This window comes from Ziziphus jujuba, chromosome 6 (assembly GCF_031755915.1).
Source record: "Ziziphus jujuba cultivar Dongzao chromosome 6, ASM3175591v1".
Classification (NCBI taxonomy): Eukaryota; Viridiplantae; Streptophyta; class Magnoliopsida; order Rosales; family Rhamnaceae; genus Ziziphus; species Ziziphus jujuba.
The window spans coordinates 31,452,683-31,472,787 of NC_083384.1; the positions used below are offsets into that span (position 1 = coordinate 31,452,683).

The following is a 20,105-nucleotide window of genomic DNA, read 5'->3' on the forward strand; positions in this document are numbered from 1 at the left end:
TGAATACGTTGTACACAGCTTTAAATACAGTAAGCCCTTAGTGATATATATAGTGATATAGATAAATGATATAAAGTTGGGTTTGTGAAGGTGTATGTAGGAGATATATTATGAGCATATATATATAAGTATTGATCCTCTTAGTTGGGTACGTGTTAGCAAAGCAATTTGATTGTGATCCTTTATTAATGTGGAACCTTTTTTTTTTTTTTTCTTTTTCTTTTTTCTGGTGGTGTTAGATTTGATTGGTTATATGGCATAATGATACAATGATCATATTGAGATAATATAATATAAATTTAATTTTTAGTTTTGTAATATAATGGGTTTTTGATTGGAGAAGAAAGTGCTTGGAAACCCTAATTGATTATATTTAAGGGGAATAAAAGGTACATATTGAGTTTATATATCTTTAGGGGGGAAAATATTTTATGTTTGGGTGCAAAGAAAATTGAGAAGAATAATAGTGAGAGCATTAAGAACATGGGGTCGGGTAGTACCATGTGGTGGTTGATTTTTTTTTTTTTTTTTTTTTTTTATGAGTATCTTTGGGTCCTACTAACATGCTCCACGGGCTATGGTTACTGATGCATGCGTTCAAGGAAAGAAAAATCAAGAGCTTTCTGATCATATACCATTTCTTTTTCTTCTCATATTTATTTATTTATTTTTGGAATTACAATAATATTTTTGATGATTGAATCCAAATTCTCCAAAAACAGAAACATCAAAGCAAAAGGGTAATATTAGATTTGGCAAAATAATATTATGAAGCATCGAGGAGAGACCAGCCTTTGCTCAGCAAAGACAGCAGCAATAGTTCTGTCAACTCAGTTTGCAAAATAGGAAGGATAAATAAAATAAAAAAAATAGCTTTTGTTATAGTACAGACTACAGAGACACGATAGCACATATTTATGTCAGTTACAGAGAACCCAATTTCTTTCTAATCTAATCTCTAAACAAGCACTGTATAACACTAGCAGTACAACGGTCTAAATTTAATAACCAATTACTATATACACTAAATATTTATAGTCTATATATATTATATCATAACTATAATATGTGAAGTTTTATGTTCAAAAAATAATATAAAAAAAATATTAACTATACTACAGTGGTATTTTTTTTTTCTTTTTTTTTTTTCTATTGAAAATATGTTGCTAGATTTTGCCGGTGGATCACATCCCCATTTATATGCAAAGTTCCAAAGATGGTCAATATAGATATAATTAATGGACAGAGACCAGTCGGTTGAGAAATATATATATATAATGCATTTTCTGATTTTGATTTATATTCTTTTTATTGGTAACGTCTCATCCATGTTTGAATTATGTGCTAATAAACGAGGTTTATGCTTCTTACCAAAATAAAAAATAAAAAAAAAATGAGGTTTATGCTTTGTCTAACATGAAAAGTCCTATATGCCTATACCAATTCCACGGCCATGCAAATAAGTATATATATATATATATATATAGATATGAGAAACACATATTTCTGTTGTGTTCGATTGAATCTGGAGTTTTAATTTATCCAAGGATGAAATTTCTTCTCCAAATGCCGAAGGATTTGAAATCCTCGTCATGCATCGTGATGAATTGTGGGCTGAAAAGTACTGCAAGGAATGGGATTATACCTTTCTCATTGTAGCTCTCATGCAGAATAACCACAATGGTTATTAAACTACTAAAGACAGAAGAATGTAAAAACAGATTTCTCATAGCAGACACCAATGGAATTTTTCCAAGAAAAATCTGTTCTTGGACTTTGCTTTCTATTTATATTATCTTATACATATAATTTTTCTCTTAGCCGTAAATCCTATACAAGCTTTTATCTAAGAATTCATTCAATTATATATAATAAGATAGCAAAAGGCATTATATGTAATGGATGATTTTCTCGACAAAAATTTGACCCGGACAGAATTCGCTGACAATAGAACCGCTGTATATGTAAATGTAATTATTATTTCCAGGCATGTAAATTTCAATTCCAGCGAGCTACATATATTATTACCTGGCAATTTCACTGTTTGTGTGTGTATACAGTAGGTTTGTCTGTTTTGGTCTATTCACATGCATATATCTATGTTTAAACCCTGCTCTATGAGTCAGGTCCAACAAGTGACATTCCAAGGTAGGCCCAAATAAAGCCTAAAACCCTAAAAGGCTCAAAATCCCAAAAACCCTCCCGAGAAGAAAACAGAGTAAACCAACTCCCATAGAGTCATAGTAATACTAGAGCTCCAAGAAGCTCCTCTCTCACTCCGAAAATGGCGACCACCGCCATAATCAATGAAACTGCACAAAAGATCTTCAACCCCGAAACGCTTCGCTCTGCCGCCAAACAGTCCTCGCGTTGTCTCGTCGTCCCTGTTCGTCTACGCCGTGCCATTAAGAAGTATCTCCGAGGTATAAACTCTCTCTATCTCTCACTAAATCCGATTGTGTATCTATATGTATACATCTAAAAGCATTGTGTGTTTGAATTTGTGGGTTGTGTGGGTTTCTGGAATTGCAGAGCAAGAAGAGCCTCACCTAAAGAGGAAGGTGCTGAGATTATCACAATCCTTGAATCAAATCAAAGATGTGAACTTGCAGCTAATTGCTTCGACTTCGAAGGAGCTCGTTGAAGACCCATTGAAGTCCGTGGAGCAATCAAAGCGGTGGAAGATCAAGAGCTCTTATGGCGACATTGGCCTTAAGTATAGGGACGAAGAAACCATTGCTTATGTGGCTTCCCGAATGCCCGCCGTGTACTCTGCCTGTTACAGAGTTCTCAGTGAGGTAGAAATGAATGAAATTTGTAATTATGATTTTCTTAGTAAGTTTTGAATTTTGGGTGTGAATCTTCAGTTTTGGTTGGTAGCTGAAAAATTGTGGGAACAAAGAAGTTTTTTAAAATGGAAAGGTGGCTGAAATATGTGTTGTGTATGTATTAGGATAAATTGGGTAGAAGTTCTAGTTTCCTCCGATCTAAATTCCTGAAACTGTAGTTGTAAATGTTAGAGAGCCATTAAAAAAGTCACCTTTTTTCTTTCTTTTGTTCATTAATGCTAGTTTTAAATTTTGGGAAATGAATCCTCAGTTTCTTTGGTAGCTGAAAAAATTCAGGAAAATAAAAGTTTTGATTTTTCTGAACTCAAAATCAGAAGCTGGCTCAAATTTGTCTTGTAAATGTACTAGGATAAGTTGAGTAAAATTCTAGTTTCCTCTGGTCTAAATTCTTGAAGCAGTAGTTCTAGATGTTAGAGAGCCAATGGAAAGTTATCACTTTTTATATTTTAAAATACAAGTTTTACCCAAATTTATATACTTGACATTTTTCAGGTTCGTAGAAGGCTGCCTGGTTTCTCGCCATCAAGAGTATTGGATTTCGGTGCCGGTACTGGCTCAGCCTTCTGGTAAAATATTCATTTTATATATCTTAGTGCTTAGCATATTTGCTAAACATTATTATATAGTTGTGAAATTTCCAATTACATGAATGTAACTTTGTAGGGCATTACGTGAAGTTTGGCCAAATTCTTTGCAAAAAGTTAATATAGTTGAGCCTTCCCAATCAATGCAGCGTGCAGGCCAAAGCCTTATACAAGGTTCTAATGTTTTATTTTTCCAACTAGTTAATTGATGGTAAAATGATATAATTTGTTAAGTTGCCATTTCTCGTTGGTTTTGCAATAGATCCTTCTGTTTGAATGTCTAAGCATAATGTACTTTGTTATTCTTTCAATTTTTCAAAATTTTGGCCCTAGGCATCTCTTTCGAATTATTCCTTATGACTCTTAACAACATGTGCTATGGCTACTCTCAAGCAATCCTAATTTCATTTAGTAAAGCATCTCTGAGTTAAGCAAACTTCTTACATTTATGTGTTATACTCTTTTTTAGGTCAGAAGAACTTGCCACTTATTCACAGTTATGATAGCATCCAAGCCCTAACTAAAGATATAAATAAGTCAGAGAGACAACACGACCTCGTAATTGCTGTAAGTCATATTTTTAGAATCTAGTAGTTATTTGAAACATGTTTTTCACGGCATGGAATGAAAGGTGTAGTTCTAATTCCTATAGTTGTTTATTTAATATCTTCTGGACCTTGGGAGTATTCATTTTATCCAACCTCTTGGCTGGAAATAATTAATATTTACTGTCTTTCCTTGGGTAAAGTCATATGTGCTTGGAGAGATCCCATCACTGAAGGACCGGGTTACTATAGTACGCCAGCTTTGGGATCTTACACAGGATGTTCTGGTAAGTTTTCAACCTATTATAAAGTATGTCTTCCATGAGCATTCATGGTAGTATTTGAAGGTTTGTTTAGTTTAAAGAGAAACATTTCCTTTTTATTTCTGAAGATTTTGGAACTAGAGTAAAGAAGAAAGAAGAAATACTTGATATGGTACTTGTAAATAATATCATAAGCAATATTTGGTGGTATTTCTATTCTTTTAACACCCAAATGTTGGGCAGGTTTTGGTGGAACCTGGAACACCAGAAGGTTCTAATATCATATCTCAGATGCGATCACATATACTCTGGATGGAAAAAAGGGTAAGTGATATCTTCTGGTTATTTTGTTTTTAGGGATAAAATTTGTGTTGACGCCTATTCAATTGCTATTGTGGATATAGTCATCTTTTTTATCCTTCATGCAATGACTTGCTCATGACTTAGAAATCCCGGAAATTAAAAGCTGGAAAAGATGAAGATTCTAAGGACTTGACAGTGCAAAGAAGTGGTGCATTTATAGTTGCTCCTGTGAGTATATAAATTTTTCACCTCCTTTTTTCTACTTTTTCGGAATTTAAGCTCTTGCCAAAATTTTTCCACCTTATATTAATTTTTAATTCTCTCATTTTATTCATTAGTTCTCATGATGCAGTGTCCTCATGATGGGGCATGTCCTCTGGAGAAAACTGGAAAATTCTGTCATTTTGTTCAACGCTTGGAGAGGACATCTACACAGCGTGTATACAAGGTTCCGTAAATTGTATCCTTACTATTTGTCATTAAAAGATTCATTTAGCTACTTTGTGTATGTGGATTTTTAGCCAGATTAACTGCAGGTGTGCATTGTTGATTTTATTCTCTCAAATTTTCTGGACTGAGATAATACCTAGCTTGTCCTAATGTACACTTTCATCCTTAACTAGACTTTGGTGAATATTTATTGTGGCAATTTTTATATCTGTACCCATTTAAAACATATGTCATATGAAAGGAAGAAGTTTGACTAGAAATTTCTTCTTTTATTCTATATGCCACTTTTTTGTTAATAATATATATATATATATATGTATATTCATTAATGGGCCCTTCTGCCCCATAGGATGTGTTTTTACCCCATGCCATCTTCTACTACTTAGACTCATAAGTTACAAGTCAATTAGGTGTTTATGTTGATAACAGCATTTGCCATCACAATCTTTTATAATTTACCTGTAGGTTATTCCGTTATTTTTAGTTTTACCAACAATTTTTGGTTTAGTTTTACTTCTAAATCTTGTTAATCATGAATAGAACATTCCGATCCTGTAGTATAGGGAAGCAAGATGTTTTTCCTTCATTTTATCAAAGATTCAGCAAGTAATGTCATTAATGATTTCATCTATCACCTGTGGCCTTTTACAGCGTTCCAAGGGTGAGCCTTTACGTGGTTTTGAAGATGAGAAATTTTGTTTTGTTGCTTTCAGGAGAGGGAACCGACCAAGGTGAGCTTTTTTCTTTCCTTTCCCCCCACCCTTTTCATATTTGTATTGTCTTCTGCAGAAGACATTTTTCAGACAAAAAATGATGAACGATTCAACATAATTTATAAATATTTCCCCTACCACTACAGGGGCAGTTCTCCTTCAGCAATGTCCTGGTAATTATTTGTAAATATTCTTTTACTGATTCATGATGTTTAATTATGATAAGGGAACCATGGCCTCTCGATGGTGTGGAATTTGAGAAATTAAAAGAACAACATGCTGAAAGAGAAATAGAAGATCTTGAAATAAACGATGGTATATATGCATCTCAGCACCGTGTTTCATTAGTAACATCAACAAAATCTCATTTCTAAATTTATGATTTTGTTACTAGCAGAAACAAATTAACATGCTTGCATAGTCAGTCTGCATTTCAAACAAATCTAAATGAAAACAATGATATTTTCCTTTCAAATGTGTTTGGCCTTGACAGAGGACCAGATTAAGTCGCAAGAAGTAGATATTATTCCATATGAGGAACCAGATCCTGTTACTTATGATTCTGATGTTATGGAAGCTGATAATGTTGACGATAATGACGAAATAGAGGAAGAAGAGGAGGATGAAGGAGCGACTCGTGCTGATCTAGGAGGTGGTTGGGGTAGAATTATCTTTGCGCCTGTTCGGAGAGGGAGACATGTTACAATGGATGTTTGCCGATCAACCAATCATGATGCCTCAGAGGGTGCATTTCAGCGAATTGTTGTCACAAAGACTAAAAACCCTACATTACATCATCAGGCTCGAAAATCCTTCTGGGGTGACCTGTGGCCATTTTGAAGTTGAGTTGTATTTTTCCTGTAACCGTATAGAAAACGTGTATTATATTTAATGCTGATTCATTATTAAATCTAAATGTATGTTTCACCTTCATCATTGTTTTCCGAGGGATAGAATGTGATCTAACAAGAGTCATAAGCTTACTGATATCTACTGAGTCATTTAACCAATTTGAGTTTTATGAACTGCCAAGGAAATGCAACATATTCTTGCCTCTAGTAATTTTCAAGTGGAGGCCATTTCTTTCTGAACTTGGATATTACATTTTGAAAAGATCAGAGCCCCTGCCTCAGTCCCACACATTGTGGAGAAAAACTTGTATACAACGGTCGCATAAGCCTAGCTGGGGCTACTGTACATGTGTAATGTTGACAGATTGGTGTATATATGGACCAACATTTAATATATTTTTGAGTTTTCTTTTTCCAAGGCATGTCTCTCGTTTTTTATTTTTCACCTTTCCTGCATTTCACTCTGCAAACTGACCAACAAAGCCGACAGATACCTTTTTTCTCCTCCTTCAGGCCGGTGAAGCCAAGAGTATTGAAAACATGATTGGTTCTTTTCCGTTCTTTCAAAAGCTAATATAAGATTACAAGTGATGTTTTTGGGTTTTGCCTCCTCTACAAATGAATAAAAATGTATTGCTCCTCTACTTACTGTTACAAGGTCAACTCATTGATTGCTCTTCTGTGCTAATAAATAGTTCTTTTTTGGATAAATACTAATAAATACTTACCATAGAGTTGGTAGCCCCAAGCTCCCAACTATTATGATGTCAAAATCCCAGAAATTGGCTGATTAATGGTGCCAGATTATCTTGGATGGGTAATTTTGCTGCAATGCACTTCTTAAGTGATTGTCGATTTCCCAAATCAATCTGGGCATTATTGGGAATGAGTTGGATTTAAACAAGTTAGCTGTCCTTGAGGACCACAACTTGATCCATTTTTTTGGCAAGGAAACAAAAGTCAATCCAGAGCTTTAAGTGGATGTAAATGTTAAAGTTCATATGGGGTGGTTTACTAGACTAATAAGCTTGATTAATCTACAAAACCTAGCTAGTGGCTTTTAGATCCATATAAACTAATTTTTCTCCGTGATTCATTAAGATATCACCCCCCCAAAAAATGTATATTGAAAACTGAGTAGAGATGCAAAGAGACTAAGAATAAGAAAGAAACGAATTAAGTGTCAAGAAAGTAACAAGCTCATAGGCCAAAACCATCTTAGACAATAGCTTACCATAAATCGCTTGGATGTGAGATATGATTAATATAATGTAAGAAAGCAAGTAGCCTGATATCACATCCAACAAAAGTCTCTCTCTCTCTCATTTCAGTACAGCAAGAACTGTCTCTTTCTAAATTGTTTCTCATTTCAATCTCAAACTCCAAAAAGGATCATCTTTGTTCAATTTATATGTTTAAAGATAATATATAAACTTTCACAATAATCGAGGATAAAAATTAATTTGGTTTTTTGTCCTGCTTGATTTATATACTTCTGGAAGGTGGTAGCTTTCTGTGAGGCTATGAAATTCATTATTGATTGCAATAAAAGAAATTGATAACAATGAGAAAAAAAATTATGGAGGTTATTGGCTTTGGTGTTTGGTTACAGGGGATTGTTAGAGCGTATGGACAAAGTGTACGGTAGCTAAAACATAATCTTAAAGTGTAGATAACAGGCTTTGTTACCATAAAGCTTCAACATTTACTAGCATTATTAACCATCCATATCCTTCTCTTTCCCTTAGACATAGAATTTCATTTTTAACCTTATTATATGGAAATATACATTGCAACCTTCAACCGACAAACCACTTATTTCCTGCTCTTCCTGCTTGGCCAAGATGTGTTAAACGGAACCTTCTTAAAAAATATCTCTAAAGGTGGATAATGGGACTACTGGTCTGCGGCTTTGACTTTTTTCTTTTTCCAACTAATGTGACGAAAGAAAGCAAAAAAAGAAAAAAAATAATGGAATTTTGCATATTTCAAGATTTTTTTTTTTTTTTTTTTTTGGTTGGTGAATAAGAAAGAAATACACTCCCAAAGCAGAATATAAAGAGTGACACTCGAAAAGACAACCGAAAATAAATAAAAAAATTTTAAATGAGTTTTTGAAAAAAAAAAAAAAAAAGGAATTTTCATTATTAATTAATTTGTCTCAATCATTTTGTTTCTCTTTTTTGGCGGAGACCTTAATCTTTGTTTCTATGAGTCATTATTACCTGCTATTAATTCAGTATATAGAAGAAATGCATTATATATTCAACATATATACACGTGCACTTTGTTTTCATGATAATATAAATATTTATATATATACTATTATTTCCTGCAAAATACAAGAAAACAGAGAAGAAAATGACAAAAGGTTGGCAATAAGGAAGAGGTTCATCACTAAAAACTCTACAGTTTCAAAAGACACTGATTGTGATAGTTTTTATTGGCACCAATTCAAACTAGTAAGGATTGGACAAAAGAATCCAATTGGTCATGATGATCCTCTGCTTTGAGAAGTTGTTGATATTCTTCATAGATCTTATCAAGCATATTATGATCTTGAGCTTGAGCTTGATTTTCAGCAGCAACATTGTTTTGGCTTGAAGGGTCAGTAGTACTATTTCCTTCATAATCAAAATGAATAATAGCATCGTTAACAAGCTCAGGCCAAAATGGATGAACATTCAAAACCTCTGCATCAGAAACTCCCTCTCCTTGACTTGATGATGAAGTACCACTACTAATTACCATACCATAATCAAAGCTGTCGTTGCTCCATGTTAAATTGGGAAATGAAGAAACTTTAACGGGTTTTGGGAGATGAACCTTGGTCTTTGTAATTATTTCTTCTTCTTCTTCTTCTTCTTCTTCACAATGAGCAATACTACCATCATTCTTATTGCTCTTCTTCTTCTGTTCACATTTTGGTGCTCCTTTATGAGTAGTAGTAGGGTTTTTGCTAGTTTGTTCCTTGTTGTTTTTGAGTCTTTTGCTGAGATGAGAATTCCAGTAGTTCTTGATCTCGTTATCAGTTCGACCGGGAAGTCTTCCGGCAATGAGGGACCAACGGTTTCCGAGGAGGGAATGAAGTCGGACAATGAGGTCATCTTCATCAGCAGAGATGTTTCCTCTCTTGATATCTGGTCTGAGATAGTTCATCCATCTAAGCCTGCAACTCTTCCCACATCTTAGTAGCCCTTTCACTCACAAAAACCAAAAGTCAATTCAAATTTACATTCAAAAATAAACACATATAATAATTTTTACATGGATTACATGTAACTAGTAAAGTACTACAATATATATTTAATATATAGAGAAAGTATTGTTTACCAGCTTTCTTAGGCAAAGATCTCCAACGGCCTTCCCCATGTTCTTGAATGTACTTCATCAGCAATGTGTCTTCTCTGGGGGTCCATGGTCCTCTTTGCAAACCAACCTTTGAACAACATGGAGCTCTACCCATTTTCCCTCTCTCTCTTTTTTTTTTTTTTTTTTTTGGCCCTTTATTAGAAGATGAGCTTGAAAAACGGACAAGAAAAACAGAAATTGATGCTCAAGCTTAAAGAGAGCACATGAGGCTAGAAAGCCTACCACAACATGTCTTTCTTCTAAGACATTTTTTATATTATGAGGGAAAATATTAAATAAATAAATAAAATCAACTTGCGCAAAAATATTTTGTTAGTTACATGTTAAAACAAACAGTGGGGTTTGCAAAATTAATGCATAGAGAAATTAATTATTCATGATGACAAGCGTGAATGAGCTTTATAACATTTTTTAACCCCTTTATAAAGGAATCTGCATAAAATATTTTGGCAAGACAAGGTATTAGGAAGCAAAAAGTTCAACAACCTTTCTTCCTTGTCAACTGCCCTTCTTTTGAAGCACCTTGGTCATGCCACTACCAATCTTCGTGATTCCATAAAATCTCTACTTGGGGTCTACTCATTATATATTATATTATTTGTATTTCTCATTGCACTCTCAAATTGGGTGGCCATAATGTTCAGCCTCTAAATTTAAATGTACAGGAAAAAAAATTTGTGCCTAAATTTTTACAAGCCAAAAACAAACAAATTGAAAGAGAATAAAATAAGTCCAAGTGATGGATTACTAGTACATATATGAATCTTATTAAAAAAAAGAGAAAGTGTATATATATATATATATATATGTTAATCAAGCACGTTGTAGGGCTAGCCCCACCAAAGAAATGAAAGTTAAAAAAATAACCCCACCAAAAAAAAAAAAACAAAAAATCACTAGGGTTTAAGGATATTCAAAGTCATATTCAAAATTTAAGTACTAAAAAAACCCTTATAAGCAAATAAGCAAGTAAATTCTGGTGTGAAAATAGTTCTGTAAGGTCCCAGCAATGAATGCCAAAAAGCCAAAAGATTTTTCAGTATGCGCAAGTAATTTTAATAGCTTTCATTGTATATCCACCTAACTACCAAAGAGATATCTTTCTCACCAAATCAAAATGATGCTTTTAACAGAATTACTTATATCTAATTTGCAACTTTTATTTCAAAAAATAATAATAATAATAATTTGCAACTTTTAAGTAGGTTGGCAAATAAAATGACAGCTACACTTCTTTTAAAACATTTTTAATGGACTTTTTAAATGTATCATATTCTTTAAAATTTATTTTAAAGAGACAATATTTAAAAAAGAGTTCCAATTGATTTTTTATTTTGACTTTTTGATATAAAGAATTGGTTTGACTCTTCAAATATAAAGAGGCATAACCACTCTTTATTTCAATATTATATAAATTTAATTGAATGTAATACATATTTTTATGTGACTATTATAATATTTAAGATGTAGATAATTTATATATAAAGATAAAATAGAACTACAAGTAAAACAATAAATATTTATTAAAAAAAATAAATAAAAAACATAAATAAAAATTTTTATTAAGGAGCATTTTAAATTTTACTAATTATCTTAAAAAATAATTTTTATATAAAAAAAATTTTTTTTTATTTTAAAAAGTCTTCTATAGATGATGCTCCTAATGCCCCTTTCCTACTCTATCCACTGTTGGTACTTTTTGATTCAGAATCCAAACACTTGATTTTAATGAAATGAATAAATTTATTTTTCTATTTTGCATGCTTCCTTATCTGGCACATTAATCCTTTTCAACTTCCTAAAAAAGATTTCTTGATTTTCATGGCAAATTCATCATCACAAATCCCAACATTTCTGTTGACTAAAAATTGTTGGTCTCAGATTTATTTATTGTGTCCCATCACTAGAAGAAAATGTCAACATGAATAATGTTCTATTAAATCCATATGTACCAAGTACAAATTTGATATTCTACAACTATTTTTCAGATTATGTTGGAAAAGTTATGTGATTAGTATTAAGAACTCTCACTTCTCCAACTAATTTTTTAGTTTTTAAAATATTTAATAAAGGATCACCAATATTATTTGCCACATTATAAAAACCCCACAAAATAAAGTATTCCAACAACCCTGTTCTATATTTTTTATTCACTTAAGTTACCAAGTTTTTTGTGACCTTGTGAATTTGATAAGCATTAACCCTTGGTTTACCAGCATATATAACTTAGAGGATGGTAGCAATACACATCCAACAGATCTAGGCATCAAAGTTAATTATTCAGTTGGTCATTTTTTACCATCCTGTGCCTTAACAGACATAACTTGCTGGAATAATTTAGGATCCTACTCCTACCATCTCATAATTTTGAGTTTTGACTTTTCACGAATGACAAAATTTATTCCTTTTCATAATACTGATACACACAAATTTCATAATTTTGTAACTTATTCATGAGTGGTGCTTTTTTTTTTTTTTCCCACTCAAAAAAAAAAAAAAAGGCAAAGGCTCCAATAATGAATAAGTCACCAAAAATTTTGACTGGTGCTTTTTCAATGAGCTAAATTGCTATCCACACATCCCATTTTTGTAAAATTATTAAAATGTCCTTTTACTTTCTTTTTTTTTACATTTTCTGGCGCCATTTTTAATTCATCTAACCAGGCACCATTAGCGACTGCTACAAAATCAGCATTAAACATTCTGCTCAACAAAGAAAACGAAGATAAAGATGATAAGGGGAAGATACAGATGAAGAAGCGAACCAAGGGAAATCCTTGGCATTGTTTGAAGTTTGCTATTGTGTATTTTGGGGAAGAAAACAAACCTTGTGTAACCAGAAATTGTTACCGTGCAAAAAGATGCACTCTTTATTTATTAGAAATTTTAAAAATAATAATACTAAAAATAATAATAATAAAATTAAATTAAAAAATTGGTGATTTTAAACCATAGAGATATAAGGGATAACAGACCCCATTTTTGCACTAAGATGGCCTAATCAAAATTTTCTTTGTGGGTTGTAGTCTTGTAGAATTCTAGAAAAAGTTACAAGATCTTATATTTCTATAAGAAAATTATTTTATTTTATATGATAAACATTTTTGGGCCCCTCAATTGTAATCGAGAGTTGTTGCAGGTGCTATGTTATATCAGTGCTGCCATAATCAGAGACAGCAAAAAGTAACATATTATCATAATGCATTTGCTGAGAGGTAGCTCCCCCAACCGACCAAAAAATTTACTTTCATAAATGAAAAATTTTCGGTAGCAAAAACGTATATTTTCTAGATACTAGATATAAGACTGAGGGAAAAGTCCCCACAGACACCACCTATATTATACACAAAACTTGTATGCTAAAGTTACAGATTGAAGGGAGCTTGAGGTGATAGAATTTCTTTATCTAATTTTAGGTAGACTTTTGACAAATCAAAGAATCATATAATCTTTACCTGTATATTGGGGGAAAAAACAGAACAAAAAGCAATGCCCAGCGACTCGGTGACTCTTGACTCCGGTTGGCTCCCTGGCATGGCCTGACTTGACTATGATACACTTCCAACTCCAAGGGTACGCACAAAATGAACCACTTTTATCACAAACTACCATATATACTGCATATGGGCAAGAGCATAATTAGGTCCTAAGATAGCTGCTCTCCCCAGCCATGTGTTTTGTTGATCCTGCAGGTCCTCAGAATTTTGCTGAACCTAAAGATTTCAATCACGAACTGGCAATCCAAAGTTTTGGTATGTCCTAATCCGTCCATCCCAGCCGGCAGTTACAATAGCAAGACCCCACATGTGAGGTGAACCAGACATACTCTGGTAAGCATTCTTCAGAAGCCTATACTCAGACTTGCACATTGTCGGTGAAAGGGCTTTTGGACTCGAGTTGAAGAGTTTTTCTTCTGGCCAAGTTGCAGCTCCCCTTGACAAGGAGTCTAACAAAAACCCCCGGCTTAGAGAGAAACAATCGGGTGAAGCATTGTCAAATCTACTTCCCTGCCTGGGGCTAATAAGCGTAGGGGATTGAATGGTATCTGGCACGATTTTCAAACCACACCAAGGTACTGCAATTGATGCATTGTGGGATGGAAAGCTCTCACAAGACCATATTTTCTTTGTCCGAGGAGATGCCTTGTCTTGACCAGAGTAGTTCCAGACGTATACATTTGAATCCTCACTCGCGGAGATAACATGTTTCCCATCAGAGGTGAAAGACGCAGACATCTGGCTTGCTGCATTTCGAAGACCTAATCATGGAAAAGAAAAGGTGTTTTTACTCTAGAATCAATGTAGATATAGATTCTAAAGTAGAATATCCTCCATCAACTATAATCTTTTAACATTCTAAAAAGTTCTCAGAATGCTATCCACACAAGTAAGATATAATTTACCCAGCTACCAAAGAATGAATTCAACACTTATCAGTGCAAGTGGAACAAGTAATAGTTGGCACATACCCTTAAATTTGCAGATGACATCCACCCCACAAATTATACGGATGATCGAATCAGCAGAACTGACCATGACTTTGCTTGGGTCACTTGGAGAGAACTGAAAAAGCTCTTAAAATTAGCATTCACTGTAAATAGAAGGAAAAAGTAGAGAAGGCAAAAATAGACTGTAAAGTAAACAAGTGGATACAACTGAACTACCTGAAAGCCAGTTATCCTCTTGCCTGGCGACTTCTTTTTTCCCTGTAAGCAAATTTGAGCATCCAGTTGCAGATGATTATCTGGAAACATCATAAACATGAACATAAGCCAGAGGCAACGAAAATGTCAATTGGTTATAAACTTTTCAATCATCATTTCATCAAATCATATCATATGATATATGTGTCTGATAGATTTTCATTAAATCATGTTAGGAGATGAATAAGCAAAAGGTAAAAGAGGACTATAAATAGAAATCCAATCACCAAAAGCATATTTTAATTTATAGCTCATGGTGGAATCTTGTCATTAATCAATGACAGCAATCTACTATAACAATGCTGTGAGAAACTAAAAATAATATAATTTTCACTGTCAGTCATACTAAAACTAAGAAACAGATTCAAATTATTAGTTAAACTAAAACTAAGAAACAGATTCAAATTATCTACCATCCTAAATTTCTTTCCTAATATATCAGCTACTACAAGATGAAAAAAACAAGCCCCTGATAGACTAAAAAGATAAATAATTTCGTATAATAATTTTACAAGTTTGGCATAGAGATCCAAATCTTCTATTGATTATTAGCAAATGCAGCTCTAATGAAGTCGCATGGTAGTAAGAAAACTTCAGCTTTGGTCCAATGTATATAAAATACCTAAAATATTGTAAAAACGACAGTTGCCAGTCATGGAGCCTACAATTCCTCCCTGAAGGATCAAGTAAATAAGTCAGATGAAAAAAAAAAAATCCACTGAAACTAAACTTACATTACAGTAACCAAGCAAGAGAAGAAAAAATAAATAAATAAATAAAATCTAAACCTGTCCATCAGGATGATAAGACACGGCAGTGACTATCTCTCGAATATCAATATAGTCAACGACTTTACAGCGAATAACTTCCCAGATGCGAACCTTCCCATCAATTGAACCACTGATGAAATAATTATCATCCAGAGGATTGAAATCAACACAAGTAACTGCACCAATCATAACAGCAAATCAATTGGAAACAAATATAGCAGAAAGGATGGGAAATCAGTGCCAAACAACTTGAAAAAAATAATAATAACAAAAATAAATAAAGAAATAAAAGGACAAAAGAATGACGCTCACATGGAAATAAAAAATCTCACCATAGTTGTTATGAGAGAAAACCCTTAAGCATCTGTCGTATCCAACTTGCCAGAGGCGAACTGTCTTATCAACAGATGATGAGAGCAAAAACTGCAGGCCATAAAAGAGAAGATAGAAAAATTCATTAGCTTCACGAAGTTCAGGAAACCAATATGAATAGGTATGATAGTGACAAAGACAAGAAATCAAATTCTTCACTTCCACAAAGTTTAAGCTCTTTACTAAATGACAACATAGCATAGCCTCAAAAAATAGTATCAATTTTAACGGTACTGACCCCTTTGTTCGACCATGATAGATCCAAGACTTCACCCCTGTGTCCCCGGAACTCATGTAGAGGCTTCTCCAATATATGGAACGTTGTTGGAGGAAAAACAACACAAGTTGAATCCGATGATCTTTTCATTCTCTTCGTATTACCATGTTTCTCTTTTTCCACATCCAGCAACTCTAGCCTGGAGAGGTGATCCATTGTAAAATACACACATGAAGGATCATTCGTAGTGTCAAATTTGTCCAATCTCTCAGCTTCGTTAACTTTCCAGACACGCACAATGCCATCTTCCCCAGCACTTGCTAAGTACTGTCCATCAAGACTGAACTTCATAGTCAAAATTGAGCCGTCATGTGCTTGAAACTCTTGTCCCGCATAAAGGGAAGAGAGTTCCTTTGTTCGCTTTTTACAAGGATGACTCCGAACTCTTTGCATTCCCATTCCCAAGGTTGATTCAGGATCACCAGGGTCTGAAACAGCATTCCCATTTGCATCAACAACACACATTCCAATACCTAATTTCCTTAGCCAGCCCCTTTTCACTTTCTTTTTTAACTCAACCTTATATCTGGCGTCATGAACTTCTCTCTGCAACACTCTCTGAACAGAAGGAGATCCAACACAGTTTCTCTTAGAATTCTCAGTGCTAACTGATTGATTGGAACGAACTTTCTGTGGCTCAAACAGTCCATCCAGACTCCGTTCGTACGTAGAAAACCGTCTTCCACCATCAAACAAATTCTCCTCCAAAGCAACATTTCCTGATGACTCTGGAGCTTCATTTGACAGGGAAGACATGATAGACCGACTTGAGGAAACATCCTCCTCCAAACCTGAATTTCTCAGAACCGCCCCACCATTTTCTGCAATTCTATCAATACCCAAGTCAGTTTTATCATAACATTCATCTTCCATTTCCTCCCTCATATTGAAATCTCGATCCAAATCTATACCCATCCATTTGAGGAACTTGTGACGGCGCTCCTGAACACCATCCAGGTTCTTAGCCCAAATTTCATATCCTAGTCTACCCAAAACACCAAAACTAGAGTCCTCAGAACAATCCGAACCCCAATCTGATACAGAAGAGAGGTCCTCACGGGTATCGTAAAATTGATCTTCTTGTTCATCACTGCAATTAATCATCTTTTTTATCTCTTATTATTTTGCTTTCACCCCATGAAATCCTGACTTGAAAAAAGAATAGAAAAAAGTAAATAAAATCATAAGACCCCTAATTGATAAAGGTTTTCAATTTTATTTCTCAAAAGATGCCTCAGAAAAAAAAAAAAAAAAATCACCCTTGAAAAGAGAAAATAGAAATACGCATCAAAGATCTAGCAACAAACAATTTATTCAGTCCTATCCAAAAATAAACAAATTGATTTCGAAACACAAGGAAAACCCATATGAAATGCAAAAGCAAAAACACTAACGAACAAACAACAAAAGGAAGAATTTGGCCAACCTGGGTCGTCTTGAAATTATAGTCAAACCCCAGAAATCCACTCAATCACATAGGGATTTCCACCTTCAAAGCAAACCTCGATGCTATCTCTCTCTCTATGTTTCTCACACCCACAGGAGTTTCCCACTTGGGGAGGCAAAGAATACAACCAAAATATAAAAGAACAAAAATTTTTTAATAATCAAAAAATATAAATAAATAAATAAATAAAAAAAGAAACAAAACAAAAATTGCCTCGATACCGGCGTTTTGGTAGCGCGAAGAAAGGAAAGGAAAGGAAAGAGAAGGTTAAAAAACAGACTGGGAAGGTGGTGTTTTTCTCTTTTTGTGTTTGTGTTTATGAAAGCGTAAAATTTGTCTATCACTTTCTAACTCTTTTCTCTCTCTTTCTTTCTTTTTCTTTTTCTCTCTCTGTGTACGTCTCAGTGTCTGGATTCAATCGGTTGGTACGGATGGGGTGTGTTCTCGTAATGTCGAATGGTCTCTGTTGTTCTAATTTGGCTTCTCTTTGAACTACCTTCCCCATTCCAGTTTTACCTCCTACTTTTTCACTTTCTTTTTTTTTTTTTTTTTTTTTCTATGCTTCCGTTGGACCAACCTCGTTTACCAACCAATTTTTTCATTTTTAATTTCGTTGCAAAAAAAAAAAAAAATTAAATTAATTTTGTTTTTTTGTAAATTACTTTCATTCAACATTTTACCAAACCATTTTGTCCACTAACTTTTAGTGCCTACCTATTAGTTTTAGGATCTAATATACGAAATTAATTGGTTCTTGCAATATATAATTATAAGGGTTTTTTTTACCTAAAAAAAATTAAAAACATTTTAACACACCGTTTGGCCACTTTTTTTTTATTTTTTTAAAAATATTATTAATATTTTTAAAAAAGAGAGAAATATTAGGAGAAATCAATGACATCATCTTGACCATACACTTGTCTGTATCTTAATAATTTTAAGTGAAGAAGAAGAATAAATGGGGCCTTACTATTTGTTTTCATGCTTTATTATTATTATTATTATTATTTTTATAATTATTATTTTCTTGGGGACATTGGGAAGTGGGCTTTTGGTATTTATCATAATTCCGAAAAAGAAAATTAGTTAGTCGAGAAGCAACCATCAAAGAGACTATTCAGAGTTGGAATTTGGACAGTGTGCATTTGACTTTGAATTTCTCGTCGTCATTTATGAATATTTCCTCTTCCCAAATTGCCAATGGGTCCCACTCCCTCTCTCTTTTGAATTTTTCAATTTATCAAAAATTTTAGCCATGACAAGCACACGGCCCACACAGCCCAACACATTGTATATATATATATATATATCAACCATCAAATAAATATAATTTGTAATTCACCAAACAATAAATAAAATAATGTAATTTGTAGCAAAAACTAATTGTAAGACACATGCACTATTTTCATAGGAACTTTAATGTTACGAACACAATTTTGTTAAATATTTATTTTCTAATTTTTATATTATTTGGTTAGTAGAATGTCACACGTTTTTAATAAAAGTTTTATGCGATTTTATTTACAATGAATTTAATCAAAACTTTGCACATATATATATATATATAATAGTCAAAACTTGTTTAGTGTTATGTAAGTATTAAGTTTGTTGAGGATTTTAGTTTTAATTAACATTTTACCTAGTTTTTAGGCTTGTAGTCAACCTAATTCACCCAAAAAAATAAAAAAAATCCTTACGATACAACCAATTTATTCCAGGTTGTTTTGCTGAAATAAACGGTAAATTATTATAATTACGACTTTAGATCATTAGTTGATTATTGGTGTTCTTTATTTCCTTCTTATTTTCATTTTCTATATTTTTTAAATTACAAGCAGTTGGGTTTGTAACATTTCATTTTTTTTTTTTTTTTAATACATGGTCGACTTTGATGGGCTTTTGCCACCGAGAATATCATCGAGCTACAACCGTACACTATTATCATGATCCATATGGAATTCAATAAAATAAGCCTATTTCTAATGACACAAATTATGATTCACAAAAAACACATGAACATATTTTTAATCAGACAAAAGTTTTTTCACCCAAAGCACAAAAATATATATTTTGTCAGGATAATCAAGGAATTCTATATTATATTATATGTATTGGTCAAAATGTGAATTATTAATTATTAAGCAGTAGATATAAATTAGTAATACTAATTTTTATGATGCCGTGTTTGTCACACATATTAGTTGAACTAAACAAGTATATAAAGTACGATAAACGATAAATTTGGATGAGAATAATGATAAGGTATTTGATTAATCGTCATATTAATGTTTCGGAGAAACTTCCACAGCAGGAGCGCATTAACATAATTAATTAAGCTTGTGTTTTGACTTGGACTTTAGAGGCAGTTGGAATTCAAAAAGTCTCATAAATTCTCATTAAAATTGTGATTAGCTCGTCAATTTGATCACTCATTTTCCAAGTTTACTTTTCAGCCAAGTCATTGAATAGAACGCATTACGTTAAAGACCATTATCAGAGTCTTTTGTATCTATTTTATTGGACTGAATCTATTGGATCTATCTTTAAAAATAAAATTTAAATGGGTGATATAAATTTATGGGGCTCATTCTTTGGATAAAATGGATT

The 20,105-nt window shown here is 33.1% G+C and overlaps 3 protein-coding genes across 5 annotated transcripts; 1 reads left to right on the forward strand and 2 right to left on the reverse strand.

Moving 5' to 3' along the window:
- The first annotated feature begins 2,171 nt into the window (after positions 1–2,171).
- On the forward strand, positions 2,172–6,696 carry LOC107429790 (uncharacterized). Its single transcript, XM_016040538.4, has 12 exons — positions 2,172–2,423; positions 2,533–2,798; positions 3,342–3,415; positions 3,513–3,607; positions 3,903–4,000; positions 4,182–4,265; positions 4,485–4,565; positions 4,689–4,772; positions 4,897–4,992; positions 5,646–5,725; positions 5,934–6,022; positions 6,201–6,696. Exons 1-12 carry the CDS (start codon positions 2,285–2,287, stop codon positions 6,545–6,547), a joined length of 1,533 nt encoding a protein of 510 aa, XP_015896024.3. The 5' UTR covers positions 2,172–2,284; the 3' UTR covers positions 6,548–6,696.
- Positions 6,697–8,862: 2,166 nt separating this feature from the next.
- LOC107429773 (transcription factor MYB4) lies at positions 8,863–10,554 on the reverse strand. Its single transcript, XM_016040524.4, has 2 exons — positions 9,892–10,554; positions 8,863–9,755 (listed from the first exon to the last, which is right to left on the reverse strand). Exons 1-2 carry the CDS (start codon positions 10,022–10,024, stop codon positions 9,013–9,015), a joined length of 876 nt encoding a protein of 291 aa, XP_015896010.3. The 5' UTR covers positions 10,025–10,554; the 3' UTR covers positions 8,863–9,012.
- Positions 10,555–13,160: 2,606 nt separating this feature from the next.
- Positions 13,161–17,961, reverse strand: LOC107429833 (uncharacterized). 3 transcript variants are annotated; one of them, XM_048464035.2, is made up of 9 exons: positions 17,720–17,961; positions 17,478–17,603; positions 16,013–17,196; positions 15,735–15,825; positions 15,421–15,578; positions 15,255–15,306; positions 14,594–14,673; positions 14,399–14,492; positions 13,161–14,188 (listed from the first exon to the last, which is right to left on the reverse strand). In XM_048464035.2, exons 3-9 carry the CDS (start codon positions 17,153–17,155, stop codon positions 13,653–13,655), a joined length of 2,154 nt encoding a protein of 717 aa, XP_048319992.2. In that variant the 5' UTR covers positions 17,156–17,196; positions 17,478–17,603; positions 17,720–17,961; the 3' UTR covers positions 13,161–13,652. The 3 variants fall into 3 exon arrangements, with proteins under 3 accessions (XP_048319992.2, XP_015896070.3, XP_060674295.1); XM_016040584.4 differs by having other exon boundaries at positions 16,013–17,200; XM_060818312.1 differs by having other exon boundaries at positions 17,478–17,961.
- Between the last annotated feature and the right edge of the window lie 2,144 nt (positions 17,962–20,105).